This window comes from Phalacrocorax aristotelis, chromosome 3, assembly GCF_949628215.1.
Source record: "Phalacrocorax aristotelis chromosome 3, bGulAri2.1, whole genome shotgun sequence".
In the NCBI taxonomy this organism is placed as follows: Eukaryota; Metazoa; Chordata; class Aves; order Suliformes; family Phalacrocoracidae; genus Phalacrocorax; species Phalacrocorax aristotelis.
Window position 1 is genome coordinate 6,612,231 of NC_134278.1, and position 16,034 is coordinate 6,628,264.

A 16,034-nucleotide genomic window follows, 5' to 3' on the forward strand; every position below is an offset into this window, starting at 1 on the left:
TTGAAATGTAAAACAGGAGGAATCCTATTTGTTCTTTTCCAGTTGCAGCTGTTGGATGATGAACTCTTGTTATTTCAGATGGATGGTGATTCCCTGCCTTTTGCTGTGAGAGGGACTGCGAGCCTTTCTAATGCCTCTCTGGAAGTGGTTTGCTTTGGGGAAGCTAAATTGAAAGTTTTGTGCTGCAATAAAATTTACAATACTTCACATTTGTGTATCATAATATCAGAAAGGCCATCCTGGAGCCAAGCCACCCAGCCCTACCTCAGCTGTGCCTAATCTCTCGCAGCAGAAGCAATATAAGAAATAAGGAAAGTGGAAACCTACTTCTCCCTGGACCACCTCCCAGCCCTCATATTTAGGGACTTCTTGACCTGGAAATTGCATCCAAACTTTCCTGTTTAACATCATTAATGGATCTTTTCTTCATGAAGTTATCATATCTATATTTAAACGCCATATGCATTTTGATCTGCACAGCATCCTCTGTTCAAGGGCTCCAAAGTTTGATTACACAGTGTAAAAAAGCACTTCTTTCTGTTCAAACTTGCTGCTTGGTTATTTCGTTAGGAACACATAACCTGTGATATGAGAAATACTGAATGATCATTCCCCCTTTCACCCCATCCATTGCTTTATAGACCTGTACTATAACCCCACCAGTTCCCACAACCAGTGTGCTGCGCTCAGACACCGCCTCGGTGAGTGCGCTCTGGTCCAGGCCAACACCGTACCACCAGCTACGCCAGCTATAGTGCACCGACCTCTGGGGCACAGGGCATGAGTTATACCCTGGACATGTTTCTTCTTCTAGCACAGATGTAGCTTACTTGTCCTTGCTGTCTTTCCCTTTATTTCTGCTACGTCGACTTGTAGATCCAGTGATGAGTATAGCTGTATTCAAGCTGTGAGCGCATGTTTTTTCTTGCAGCCAAGGGAACGTTGCCTGCTTAAAAAAAAACAACTGACAAATTAAACAAAAGTTCAGGAATAACTCAATGAGAAAATAAACCACTTTTATTCAAATTATCCGGTGTTAACCACTCTTGGAATATAAGATTATAAACAGCTCCAATTCAGGAAGGTGGATTTCTTCATTTAACACAAATTCATTTGAAGGATACAAAAGAAATGTTTGCTTATTTATCCAAAAGCTTAAAATGAAACAATGAGCAGATAGTTTTTTGTTTTTAAGAATTATATTTAACTCTTTCTTCAATAATAAAATATACTACCTATTATACAAAAAGGACATCAATTTGTTTTCACACTCGACAGAGCACAGCCACACAATCATAATATTAAAGGTGAACTGCAATGACATTTTAATTATATTATTCCTATTACTATATATTATAAGGGTTTGAACAGCAAACAAAGGCTCTAATCAGGCTCCTGTTGTGTTAGGAGCTGCACATACAGAGAAGAAATATATAGTTCTTACCCCAAAAGGTTACAGCCTAATCTAAAATTACCCATTAACAGAGGATGTCCCTCAACTGAAAATCACAAGTATGTGAAGGGATTTACCCTGTCTTTCTTATCTGATGGAGACCTCTGGATAAACACTTACTTTTCCCTGTCAACCACTATAAAATAGTTGTTTACAAATAAATTACTTTCCTTTGAAGCTTACCAGGTCTGAGTTTAAAGACCATTCCTGCTTCCTCCTTAAGAGTTACCGATCTTGTTTTTACCCCAGCAGATCAGGTGGTGACAATCCCAACAACCATTAGGTGTTTCTGAGATTAATGACATTTTGGTGGAGAAAACCCAGCCGTGGACTTGGGTCTGGGCTGGTACCTAAAAACTGAGTGTCATTTCAAATTAGATTTTTTTTGCCTATATAATGCCTCGAAGAGGTACTGTGCCTGATCGTCACGTCATTGCTCATATCCCAAACCCTGCTTTTTTAAGTCATTGCAATTTTTAAGCAACCATGGATCACTTTAGGGCCATTCAGGTCTCTGTACAGGTTGCTTTCAGACTGAAGATGGAAAATATGTCCGTATACCTCTTAGGATTTCTAGACTGGTTCCTGCTATCCTCTCACAGTGGAAGGACAGTAGCATGAATGGTGGGCTCCCCTCCCTCTCCTTCAATCTCAGGTCCCCTTCTAAGTAACCAGGATCATGCCCCAGATGAGTCAGGATTTGAAAATGAGTGGGTTTTGAGGAAAAAGAAAGTTTCTGTTCACCTCTGAATCTCACTACGCAACTTGGTTTTGACCTTCAGGCTTTAGAACTGACTACAGTCAGACTACAAAAATAAATCTATCAATTGCTAGATCATAGATTTCTAAACAGTACAGAGCAGGCCCTTCAATTTGAAACAAAGAAAAAGAAAAAGGCAGTTTGGGTACAATCATAGCTACAAGGATTTGCAGAGATGAGGATCTATGCTCCAGAAACCAAACCAAGCAGCTTCACATTGATTCACAGCCTCTGAAAACACAGTCACATGCTAAGCAGTCAGTTTTGCACTAGGAAAGAGGGTTGAATTGGGGTTTGGGGTTTTTCACCCTGATTTCTTATGGTTAATAATGGCAAATAATTTCCAGCACTAAACAACGCAATATACTCCTGGTTTATTTGAAACCCAAGGCTTAGACATAAAATGGCATTGGAACTGAGAAGTGAGGCAGCGTGGCAGCTCAGCACACTTAAGGGAACATTTTTAAGCCATTTAGCAGGAGTTTATTGCTTCAGCACGGGAGTCTTTGAGCATTCAAGCACGACAGGGTGTGCATTGTTGTGCCAGAATTGCCCGCCTTGGGTGTGTGTGGTGTGCGGCAAGGGGCCAAAGGCTGTGTTTAAATGCACCCGCACGAGAAATGCGATTTAGGCAGAACAAAGCACACGCCTGTTGTGCCTCCCTGTGATTATAAAATAGATCTGTGTCATTATAAATAGAAAATGACTGGTGACAAAGATGCTGCTTTGACTCACTTCTGAGGCCAAGCTCTTACACTGCGGTTCCTGATGTCAGACCAATTTAGCGGCTGCACTGCAGGCAAATGTGTCTGGTTCGGGGTTAGCCAGTCCCCATCTCATGATGGCTTAATCTCATTTTATAACAGCGGGGGCTTTGCTGTGGTCCTTTGCAAGCAACGCTATCCGTTCACCCAAGGACGGTCCTGGATGTCTCCCGAAATGCGCTGTGCCCGCTGCAGTACTCAGATTGCTAACCAGCAAATTACCCTGTCCTCCACAGAGACTGCCAAACTATCTGGGTCTGTGAAGTTGAGATCCTGCTTCCACAGGGCTAAATGGTGCAGCTCTCGTTTATTCCAGTGGGAACAAAATCAAAGACACAGTAATAATAGTGCTGTTTCAAGAGTGTAAGTTTTCCTCTTTATGCCACCTTCCATCCCAACACACTTCAGCATTATTGAATTAAATAATGCAGTTAAATAAAGTGAAAATATATATATATAGCTGCAACGATGTACCATCAGTAATAAAAAAAAAATAGAGATTGGGACCGAATCTTAACTCCCTATTGCAATATCTGGATCGTTCTGTTCCTTTAGTCCTAGGCATGCTCCTTAAAACAAACTGTAGTTTTCCTGCTTAAATTATTTAATCAGAATCACACTTCTCTATATATTTTATACCACAGTTTATTCCCAAAGCTGGGGATAACCTCTCATTTCCTGAAAACCCTTAAAAAATGCCCTTAATGAAAACGTAGAGAAATCTGCTCTTTGCAAATGGTATTTACTTGTCACTTACTCCCTAACTAAAGCAGTTATTTAATGAAGGGGGGGAGGTGAAAAAGAAAAAGATTAATGTGGTGCCCATAGCCATTTCCCAAATTTTTCAGAGTTTATAGACCTAAGGAGACAGGGAAAGAGCAACTTCTCAGCAGTGCTGCAGAATAGGCTGGAATGACCCTGTGAAACCCAAGCAATTCTGGGAATTAAAGGATGTTCACTCCTGTTATGGTTCTACACTGCAAACTGTTTTTAGGGCTCCCAGTAGTACCCATTAGCAACAGCCAAGCTTTTCTGTTTTAATTTAATTTAATTTAATTTAATTTCCACCAACAATTCCACCCTGTGGTGAGAATTGACAGTATCATGTTGAGAACCATTAAAGCATATTTGGATTGTTTTTACTCCATGTATATATAAAAAAAAATTTCCCCCACCCTTCTTAGTTTTCTTTAGACAAGCCACTTCATAATAAGAGTGAGGCAGTCACAATGGAGGCATCGTTACACTGTGGGATACCACCATAGGGAGTGCGGTTGGAGATACAGCAGAACATGCCTTGGCATTCCACTGCCAGTGTGGCCTGGTCCCAGCTCCACTCTGAACCTCCCCGTGATAAACCAGAATGAAGCCTGGGAGCACTGGTGGTGTCCCTCCAGTTATCACTGGGACAGAGCTGGTGTCCTCCTTTGGTAATAAGACCCTATATGTCACTGCTGCTTCCTTTTATCCTTGAGTGTTTTCTGTTCTCTAAGGACATCTTCACGCTTGAAACGTCTTCGTGCTTATGTAGCCTTAGGCTCTACTGGGAATTCCTATTGGGAATTCCCCCACTGGGAATTCTGCCACTGGATTTCAAAGGAAAGAGAATAATAATGCTGTTCATTAATATAGGCTTTTCTGTCATGACTTTTAGGCCCCCATCCAGGCAGGCAGGCAAGCACATGTTTAACATTAAACACATGAGTAGTCTCTATTCACATGCTGCAAGCTACAAACGCTCATTAGCACTGGATCATGGCCCCAGCTGAGCTGCTAACACACTTCAGCTAGAGAGCCGGGCTGGAGAAAAGGTGGCACTGAAACCTTTCACCGTGGTTGCACCATCGCTGGCTGAGCAGCTCCGGCGTTTCCCATCCGAACGCCGCTACTCCAATGGGCGATGGGTCATCCATCTGGCAGCAGAGGCACGACCTGCTGAGCTGCGACAATGTCATCATGTAGAGTTGGTTAGTTGATGAGCACAGCTCAAAATACATCACATTCAAGTATACCCTCTGGAGTATTTTCAGCTCTAGCATCTCTCCAATGAATGGTGAAAGGAGAATGATTTGGGGCAACAGGGGACTACCATGATCGCTGCACTCTCCGAGAGGCTGCTGAGTCCTGTAATGCTGCATGGTGGGTGCCTGAGGCGTTACACGGGGCTTTTCAGACCTTTAGGCCAAACGTTAAAACACAAACCGATTGAGCTTTGAAAACCAGCGCTGGATGGAGTTCTTGTGCTTTCCTAGGGCTGGAGCGTTGCTTGGGATGTGGGGCAAGGAAATTAATGAGAGATTAATGCTTACTGCTTTCCCTGCACGTGAGCTAGAAAGGAAGAGGAGGGAACAGGACCCCTAATTTCACTGCCTAGCACCGAGGTAGTGGGCTGTCATAGTTCAGTGCCAATACAAACCAGCAGATCCCTTCTGACCAAGAAAAAGGGAAATTTTGTGACTCAGAAGGAACATCTCCATGTATCCTGGGGAAATCCCTAGGCAAAGCTGCCTTAAACACTGTGGCTTGCTCAGGTCTGTGCTGGAAATCACAGTCCAGACTAAACAGTCTATCACTCTTCGTTAAAGTATCCCAGATGAAAAGACACATTTTTTAAAAAAATGCTTTTAATACTGTTTTCTCCAAAAAAATCATTACCTCCTTCAACTTCTCAACAAGTATAAGCCTCACAGATTTCCTGCCTCCTCTGGAATTACTAGGTCATTGCAGACATCGAAATTAATGAAGAGATGAAAGATTCAGCAGAAAAGCAAAATCTTACTGAAAAAATATTTCTTAATATCAAAAGCAATTCAAGAATAATGATTAAATCTACCAGAATAATAAACAAATGCAAACTTCCTGATGCTTAAAAGAATACACGTGAAGGAGGACACAAGACTTTGGGGTTATTTTTTTCTTTAAAACACCAATTCATTTCAAAAAGTGAATGCTTCCATGTGCCTCTGGGGCTTTACATAAGTAGGATTTCCACTGCCTAAATTTTTGCAATACCTTAAACTCAGCTAATTAGCCAAACTCAGTCAATGCAGAACGGAGGGTCTCTGCTTCACCCCACAAGATGGGTGGGTTGCGCTACAACACTCTTCCCCATGCGCCCACCCATGAGCACCCTGCTGCTGAGCACTGAAGACACAGCAGAATGGTTATGGCTACCTTGGAGCCGACTGAGAGCAGGGACAAGAGAGGAGGAAAGGTGGCTAGGGGTTAAAATAAAAATATTTTTTAAAAATGCTATGTGCAATTCAGCTGAACTTTCTCATAGGAAAAAGAGATTTCTAGCTTCTTTGTGATCCAGACTGTCCTTCCTCCCTGGCAGTGGCCTTTCAGCTGATGCAGACATAGGAGGAGAGGTTGTAACCTGTACGTCTATGTTCCACACTAGTCCTGATAAAGCAATATCATTATATGATTCTTCCTATTGGAAAAAATGTTTGTCAGAAGCACTCCTTTAAATAGTCTTGACACAGATACTTCTTTAGTCTTACCTGCACAGCAAGAAAAACTCTTGGCAATTCAAACAGTCTAACAGAAGAGCAACTAATATACAGGGTCCTCTAACACTCCCATACCACTGCTAATAGAAGAAAAATCAATATTAGCTCCAATATGAATGGAGTGTCAGATTGACCGAACAGGGAGCTTTGAAATAAATATCTAAGAAATGTTTGGATGAAATGGACATCTTTACAGACATTTGGTCTGCATTTCTGAAATGTAGATGATTAAATCCACATTGTTGGCTTCTTCCCCCTCTGCACTATGTCTTTCTTTACATCTTGCAAAAAATTTATGAACAAAGTTATTGTAAATCTGCAATGTCTGTCTTGTCACTTAGATTCTTTTCAGAAACGCTGCCTTGCCAATGTAGATATGCAATCCTGTATGATTAATATTTATTACTTATAATTCTAAATACAATGGAAGGTCACCAAAAAAACCCTGCCTAAAGGAGTCTGGAGCCCTTTAAAAATCTCACTGGTGATGGATCCCAAGTCTTGAGAACTGAGCTCAAAAATCTTAGCAAAACACTTTTCTTTGTAGGATTTCCAGTATTTCCTGCTTCTGACTGTGGCTAAAGCCAAAAAGCACAAAGGTGAGCAAAAGTTGCAGATCTGAAAACATGAGCTTGGATTTCAAACCCAAACAAAGGTCAGGGAATGCCTGAACCTGTCCATAATCTTGAATCAGCCTATAACAGACCTATGAGTAAGATGCAAAGTTGGGATGGGGAGTGAGACAAATTCACACGGAACGGGTGCGGTAGCTGAAAACTGTTTAATTTTCCTCTTATTCTTTCTCATATCTGTCAATAACATTATATATAGGGGAGTGTCATTGGAAAAATGAAGATATTTAAGGATTTCTTTATTATTAATTAAAAGGAAGGTACCTTTGGGATTTTCAGGTTTTATAATGAAATCCTAAAAAGATTTTAAGAATATGCAAATCATCTTACAAAAAGCTCTTTTTTTCTTTTAACATTTAACATAATTTTTAAACATAACTTTTTTAAACACAGATGCAATTTGAAGTCGCTGAGATCAACTGTGTTTGGCCCTCTTCTAGCAAAACTGAGTAAGGCATATTAGAACATTTCAGAACCATGGGATTCAGCAAATTGGTGAAGAGTCACACAGACAAAAGAAAACATGACAGACCCTGAACTGGCTCGCTTCCCCTGCCTGAGATCTGCTGCATGTTTGGACAATCTGCTTTAAGGAGCTAAATAAAATAAGCACAGAGCAAGAACCTGCATCTGCATCTTCACTCAGAGATTCACTGCAACTGTGATTAAGCAAAGCCACTGATTGAAGTACAAACCTGGAAGAAGAAAACTGAGAAAAATGTAGATTCTGTTGATCAGCATGCTGTTGGCCAACTCATACTGAAATAAAAAATCCCCAATGACCATTAATCAGACAGAAGACTCTTCACTAGAGACAAATTCACAAAGCATTGCTAATAACAATTTTCTAAACAGACAGAGGCATCATGACCAGTGCGCTGAGTGAAAACAAAACCAGAAAGACAGACAGAAAGGACTGAGTCAATTAAAATAAATAAATAAATATTTGTGTTAATTAAAAAAAAAAAAAAGAAAACAAAAATCACAAATAACTCCAATCTCATGAAGAAATGTTTTTACCAAGCCACATGTGCTTGTGCAGACACTTCGAATCTCTTTACATTTTTCTGGCTGCTATTAGTGTTCTCTTATCCAGCTGATTTCTCAGCATAATTGCAAAGAGCGCGAGCCTTTGCCCTCCAGTGTAGCCGTTGTTAAAATAGCCTGTTCTAGGGGAAGACTTGGGAGTTCACGGATTTTATTCCAAGGTTTTGGAAAGTTCAGAGTAAATTGACCATTGCATGTGAAACAATAGTCAACCACAAACTTTCTTCACAGTCAACGAGCAACTCTCTGCTCCCAGCTGGGTTAGTGTCAAAAGTGGAATAATCCCACCAAAGCAATAGGATGGCTTCAGATTGTCATCAGTGTCACACGGCAGAGGCTGGCTTTCGATGCTGTCTCCAGTCCTCCAGCTCTCTGGCTGCAAATAAGCCTGCTGCGAGGTTCCCCTTGGTCACAGCTCACCAGCTTGGGGTTCTCCTCAAATCAGTGCAGCTCCCTGCAGCTCTGATCAGAAGGGGAGCCACATCGGTTTACAGCTTAGCTTTATTTTCTCTTTGAAATAGACAATAAGTCCCCTCAAACTTAAAATAGAGAGCCACGTGCACTGTTGTACACATCAGGGCATGTGAGTTTCATGCAAAAGAGCTGTCATTCTGAATTTGCTAAAGTAATGTGCAAATAATCACTAGTATAAAGCAGATTATGTCAGGCAGACATTACAGATAGAACAAAATAATCAGTTTTAGAAAACAATCCTAATTCAGAATCGTGTAATCCAGATCAGTAAACCCCAGAGGAGCGGGACTAAGGCATCATGTGTGGATTTCTGCTAGCATATTTGCCGAATTTCTGACTGGAAATGTGCCTCTCCCAGTATTAGCCTGCCCTCTTTGAGGCTTTCAGAGCAAAACACGCCTGGGGTGAGATGATGAGTGCTTGAAAGTGACCCATCTGGAGCCCAGCGCAAAGAAAGCGCTTCCCCTGCCTGGAAATCGTGTGCAGCAACAGCTTTCTCTTGCCTATCCAAGTTTCCCAGATAGCAATTATAAAGGAACTGGCAACCATATAGTCAAGACGACAATATCCTACGTGGTTTGGTTAGTTGTGCCAAATCCCTCTGTTAGCTGGAGTCACTATGCTGCCCCCGTTATTGCTGTGTCTGAGTGTCTCTACCAACTAGCAGATCCACTGGGCATTTTGGCACGAGCCCCGCTCTTCCAAGGGCTGCCTGCTCAATTGCTCATTCACTCTCTTTCATTTTAAACATTCGGATCCAACAACATCATGCAAATTTTATGCAAAGTAGCATCTGCAAGTCTGACATATTCACTCAGGCTTCCCCTTCTTGCGCCAAGTTAAAAATAAATATCCTATAAACTCTTGGGTCTGCTAAGACAGAATAGAGGGTTTTTTTAAATATAACTGCTAATAGCATTTCTCCTTTAGGGACAACCTCCTTTTTTTCCCCACTTTCTCTCTCATGTTTTGCTCCTGCCTCAAGGATCTCAATAGCACTGGGAGAAAAAGTGTCCTTGAAATAACCTACAGAAGAACCAGTTCTATGTGTTCCTAAATCTCTTACTTGAAATTTCAGTTAATATCCTATTTTTAAAACTCCAGAGACTACAGGTGGCGATATACCCCCAATGTGAAACAAGACACTAGTAAAGTGGACTTATTTCCAATACTGATTGCGAATAATACTAGTTGAGCTAGATCTTAGGTTCTGATTTCAAAGGGTCTCCACCTCCCACACTAGAGCTGCCTTCCCTTTTCTCCAGGGAGAAGCAGATTTGTCCCTGACCAATACACTTGAACAGGTGAAGTCATAGGGATGCCAACCAGAGAGCATAATGATAAAGTATATCTTAAGGCAACAAGGAGAAGAGTCTGTAAAATGGGATACTGAGCCACTGCTGAGGTGAGTTAGGACTTGCTGAGCCGCTTGGCCACGTCTGCGTAGGCTTGCTCGATCTCTTTGTCTGCCGCACAGGTGTTGGTGAATTCATCCCTGGCATACGCGTTCTTCAGGTACCGCCACAGCCCTGTCATCTCTGTTGGGAACTCAAAGTTGCGGTATTTCTTTGCAACAATCTAAACCAAAGATAAAAGAGGGGAAAAAGGCATTCTGCTGGTGATATATCTCCAGATTCCTTTTTAGAGAGTTTCTTACTCTTTCTTGTCACATAATTAATAGCAACTTGGAGAATCAGGGTCTTACATTATAAAAGCCTGAAAAGTGACCATTGGTCAAACTCTACCTTGCAAGGACGCTATTTGGCCTAAGGACACTCTAATGCAATGGCCTGGCAACTGTCACCAAATTATGACTTTTACGATACCTGTAGTTCATTAATTTTACCATATTGGTGTTTGGTGTTTTTTACCAGTATTCTGTACATCACTTTTAAAGTGAGATGCCAAATAAGAAAGATCTGATTACCTGAATCGTAAGGAAGATAGTTTGAAAGGAAAGTCATTAGTAAAAATTAATATATAACATCTTGATATTATTATATTTATGTTTAACATATTTAATTTTTATATGTATATTTAAAATAATACATTCAAAATATATTTTATATACACTCTATTTCTATTTATAATATATGCAAAATATTTTGCCTAGCCACTGATATCAGAGAATGTAACCACCTACAGCTGTTGGAAGGCTGTATCTGTGTTCACGCAAAGGAAAAATTCAGGGTGGTATGGGTGCCATGCTTAAGAAACCAAGGTGATTTAGCAGACATTAGAAACAGGGGTATTAGGATAAACTGGGGGAGAAAATGGCTATTTCAAGACTTGTTAGACTAGGAAATTGTCTATCAAGGGAAATTTTTGATTTCTAAAAACACTCAGGCCCTTATTCTGGAACATAGTTAAGTGCATACTTAATTTTAAGCACCTGTATAGTCCCATTGAAGTCAATGGGACTAATCTGTGCTTAAAGCTAGTTGGTAGCTTGCAGGATTGGGATATTTCAGTTTTCCTGTAAGAATATACCATATAGAATAATCCTGTGGTGACAGAATGAACTAGCTGATAGGAAGGGATGGATTAGCTGATTTAATGAGTGCTTCCAATCTCTAATTTTTCTGACAGTATAAAATTGTTCCTGGGCATAAATTACATACATATGTGCCACAGAGTTCCCCTTTATTTTTAAAGCACATGGTAGAGCTGTTTTCCATCTCAGATTTCTTAGGACAGTCACATTCTCAGAAAACGACCGTGATTTGTTTTTATTACCCGGATCCACTTGGTATATGCAAGTCCAAATCCTGTCCTAAACTGCATTTAATTAAGCATTCTTGCCTTCAATGATGCTTCACACACACATGGGGAAGATAAAACCTGCTGGGCAACTTAAGTCAGGATTTTCACCATTTCCAGCACACATCTTCCATCAAATGAAAAAATAATTTACCCTTTCTTCCATCTGTAAAAAACCTTTCAGGCATTATCCTATGGCTATGCTTGTCTGAGAAAGATTTTAATTCTCTTTTGACTTCTTTAATTTCATCCTAAGGAAACAGGAACCAGTAAGGGGCCACACATTCATTTTGCATTGTCTGACCCCAACGTCACCAATAAAGACAAGCCAAAGAAAGAGCTAAACCTGTGAGGATATTTTTTATGCAACATTTTTTTTTTCCATGTGTGCAGTCAGCTCCCAGGCTCAGTTTATGTTTTGGCTCATGGAGCCAAATTAGATGCATGACTTGGCTTTAATTTTTAGCTTTCTTGCTTGCCAAGGTCTGCCAGGTACTTGCTTTATTCTAAAGAAACATGTCATCTGATAAATTAAATAAATGCAACGTTTAGAAGTCAAGATGATGTACACCGTTTGCACTATACCAGCGACCATTGTACATTTCAAATCCTGGACCTCAGCAGTGACTTTGATTTGTTAACTTCTCTGTGTGAAATACCAGCTGGAATAAATATTCCCCAAAAAGATGGACTGCGGCTCTTAAGTTACAAATGGGTGGGAACTGACTAGAGTTTTGACATCTCTCTTAAGAATAATGGAACTAATTAATATGAAAGAATGCTGTTACTTACAGCTGGGTAAAAATAGAGAGATGGGATACCTAGATTTTAATATTGTGTTTGCCACCAACTAGTGATGGGACGTTTCCCCATGTACTAAATACGAAGTTACTTAAGTTAAGCTGTAGGAAATACTGAGGAGCAAAATTGTGTTTCAAGCTCCGCTCTTCAAGGACTTCAGGTATCTGTGCTGAAATACATGTTGGCTTTAGCACTCGGCTGTCGGAGCAGGGCACTTCACTGTCAGATGAGGCTTCTTTGACCATCACAAGACATCTTTTACCTTGACAACATGGAGTTTGGGCAGAAGGTTGCAGTCAGCAAGAGTCAGGTCATCTCCATCCAGAAACTTGCGTTTAGACACTTTCTCCTCTTCAGTGCTGTCTGCATCAATCTCCTCTGGCAGAGGGGTTCTCAGATAGTCATCCAGCTTCTTCAGAGCCTTCACCAAACCTCTTTCAAGGGCTTTGCCAAAAAGCAATGAATAAGTGATTAGGGCAGAGTAAGAATTATTTAGAAACATTCTGTATCAATGGCTATGGTAGTATCTAGAAAAAAAGCCAAGAACCACTTCTTTGCTGTTAATTTGTGCTCCAGTGCCTACACAATCTGATGACAAAGTAGCCCAGCAAGGTCTGCCTGAGGGTAAAGCTCATCCTGCAATGGAAAAGGGGGACACAGGAAACTTGTGCCATGTCTTCTCCTGACTAGCACAAAAAAAAAAGCAGGGAAAGAGATCATGGAAGGAAAGAACAGCTTGTCAACGTGATTGACCAATAAAATACATACACCCTATGATAGTCTTCTGGTCTGTTGAGGCCATCCCACAGTAAACTGGAGATCTGTATGCCACTACATTGTTTTTCTAAGCAGCCAGGTAGGACTGTAGTGAAGGGGAATTTTCCAGAATTACTTCAGCTCTAAAAAACTGTAGTTTTACTACTTTTAACCCCTTCCAGAGTAATTAAAGGCAACAGCAATAATGCCAGAGATGCTAACCAGAGCTCTACGGAGCTGGAAGACACACTACAACTGAAATGAAAGAAATATAACAATAATTTAAAAAAATGCTACACAAAAGAGATTAAATATTCAGCCACCGTTAAGATTCCCCTCACTTCAGGTTCAACTTAGGTGCAAATTCCGTTTTTCATGTGTCTTAAATGGGGCGTCACAACAGAGAGGAGACTTTGTACCTCTCACTAATTACTAAAGACCATGTCCCACATTATTACTGTCTCCAGCAAATTCTAGCCTGAAAATGCCATTAGACATAATATACAGCAGACTGCAAAATTTTTACTTAAAAATATCAACCTGGGCACAGAATTTGTGTTCTTACACTTTACCGTCAGGATAATAGAAAACTTGATTGCAAGAATGCGCTTACAGAAAGCTGAATGACTGTATGCAGGTTTGCATGTTATTTAAACTGCAAACACTCTGGGGCGACAAGGGCCTGTTGCGTCGCTGTTCAAAGGGTGACAAGCATGATGGGGTCCTGGCCCCTGACAAGTGCCCCAAAGTGCTAAAGCAATATAAATAAGAAACAGCAAGAATTTACAATCTGAAAAAATAACAACATGACTCATGGGCTTAGGGCCAGAATTTCAGCTGGTGAAAATTACCTGCAGTGATTTATACCTGCTGCAGCTCTGGCCTGGAGTCAGCATTTAAGGCCTAATCCTGTAAAATCTTATATCTCTGAGTAACTTACTGCCATTTAACTTAGGGAAGACTACTCAATGCATCAATTTACTCCGGCGGTGTAGCACAAGGCCTGCGGAGATAAATATATTTATGGAGCACAGCGCAAGCTTCAAAAGGCTGCAGCAATCACCCTGCATAGAGTAGCTTGCTGGCACAGGTAGCTCCGCTGGCTCTGCTGTCAGCCGCCCCTGTGCTTTTGGCACGGAGAGAAAGGCGGCGCAAGCAGGGCCATGGAGAGAGCAGGAGCTGAACACCACAGAACATGATTTCTCTGCTGCCCTAACATCCATTAAACCTTGTGCCAGTGGTGGAAGTCAGATTAAGCTGCCTGATGGCTTGCGCCCACAGAAGCCTCTTGGCCAAGCACCAGGGAACCATACCAGCTCTTTTGTGGCTGACTCTTAGACACAGTGGCAAATCCTGGCTTAATTGATTGACTGGAGAAAGGACTGCGATCCAACTGAAAACACCCCAACAAACATAGCAGGGAGGGAAAGAACTCTATTTCTGAAAGCAGAGCATCTAAAGCGACTGAAGTGCTGCCATCCATAAAACAAAAGTGTTGCCATCCCTTATTTAATCAATTCGAATTGAATTTTGACACTGACACTCTGCTGTCAGATCCTGGCAGTGGTGTCTTTAATCGTCTGCAGCTGTGCTCCGCTGCACAACTTCTACTGAAGGGTAATAACTGCATAGCTTGTAATATACACTCATGTGGCAACACTCAAAAGATTTAGCAATCTCTTCTTGGTTTGACCCATAACACCTGTTGAACAGATCGCTCCCCTTCTCCTGGTCAGCCTCACACTATGTCCTCTCACAGTGAATTCATTTGGAGACAACGCAATCGAATTACTGTGATCTAATTCAATTCTGCACATTCGGATTTTAGACAATTGGCTCAATGCTGAGCATTTTCCGGTATCGCCTTCACCCAGTAGGATCGTCAGTTCTTGCAGTCATCTGTGCAGTATTTCCAGTATCAGCACTAAATGTAGATGCTTCATGCTGGCCCATGGGGTCAGCTAGGTGTGGGTATGAAGACAGGAGCATCAGGTGGGACATGTTTATGTAACTTTTCTGGAACTTATTAGGGTTGGGATTTCTTTTGCTCTTCTTGATATATCAAAGTGCGTCATGGCTGTCTCAAAAACAATGCCTGGACTGAAGCCTATTTGTGACAGTGGGAAAAACATCTATCTGAATTCATACTTGGCGCTTGCATACAACAGCTTTAGACCAGAAATAAGCATATGTTCAGGGTTCAACACATCTGTGCCCTAATTCACAGGCTTTGCTGGAACCTAGAGGATCCTGAGATCTCCCGGTGAAATCACTACAAGGTCAGGACCATCTCATAGCCTGGCAGTCAAGAACTGGACCACTACTTGTAACTCCAATGACACTGTTTAATTAATCAAAACTCTTCTAATCCTAGTAAATATCTCAGAACAGCCAAGAAAATAGAAGACTAGTGAACAAGGGACAACTGCCTTTCTTCCAACCGAACAGTGACAGAATTTTGAAAATCTAAGAGAATTAAGATCCTAAAATTGCTATTTCAAATAGGGTTCAGGTGCACTGGGTCAGATTTTTAAAGCCTGTCAATGTTTTTCAAGTAATTTTTCTAAGTCCATATGCAAATATCGATGTTGTAAATCCTAATTTCCAGGTGCCCTGTCACATTCCAATTTATATATATGATCTGAAGTTTTAGGCTTCTTGAGAAGGTGCTCAGGGAAATCCCCACTCAGAGTAGGAGGATGTGTAAAAAATCTCAGAGATATTGAAGCAAGAGGCTCCTAAGCCCCGCATCTCAGAGAAAGCCAAGTGTTTAATGCTGCCATGGGTGGGAGAATGCACCTTATGTTTGAATTCACCCCCCAGAAGAGAGAGGTATCAAAAGCAGGTCAGGTTTTTTTCCTTTCTTACAAAAAAAATTGGGGGGAAGTGCTGTGATTTTGCCAGTGGTATAGGGAGAGCGTTTTCCTGGAAAGTGGAAGACTGAGTTTCAAATGCCTTTTCAACGCGATGTCAGCCCAGATTGGCCAGGTGAGACTCCACCAGTGGACTACCAGGGAATTTGTGCAGCTCTTCTGTTGAACTAGTTCACTTTCCATAAATAACTCAACGGGA

At 41.2% G+C, this 16,034-nt stretch overlaps 1 protein-coding gene across 3 annotated transcripts in view; it reads right to left on the bottom strand.

Annotated features, from left to right (window-relative positions):
* Positions 1 to 995: 995 nt before the first annotated feature.
* Positions 996 to 16,034, bottom strand: part of CLIC5 (chloride intracellular channel 5) — a 92,898-nt gene continuing 77,859 nt past the window's right edge. For all 3 annotated transcript variants that reach the window (XM_075086638.1, XM_075086636.1, XM_075086637.1), the window contains exons 5-6: positions 12,469 to 12,650; positions 996 to 10,223 (exon numbers count right to left, since the gene is read on the bottom strand). In XM_075086638.1, coding sequence (XP_074942739.1) covers positions 10,056 to 10,223; positions 12,469 to 12,650 — 350 coding nt within the window. In that variant the 3' untranslated portion in view covers positions 996 to 10,055. The remainder of the gene's footprint in view (positions 10,224 to 12,468; positions 12,651 to 16,034) is intronic.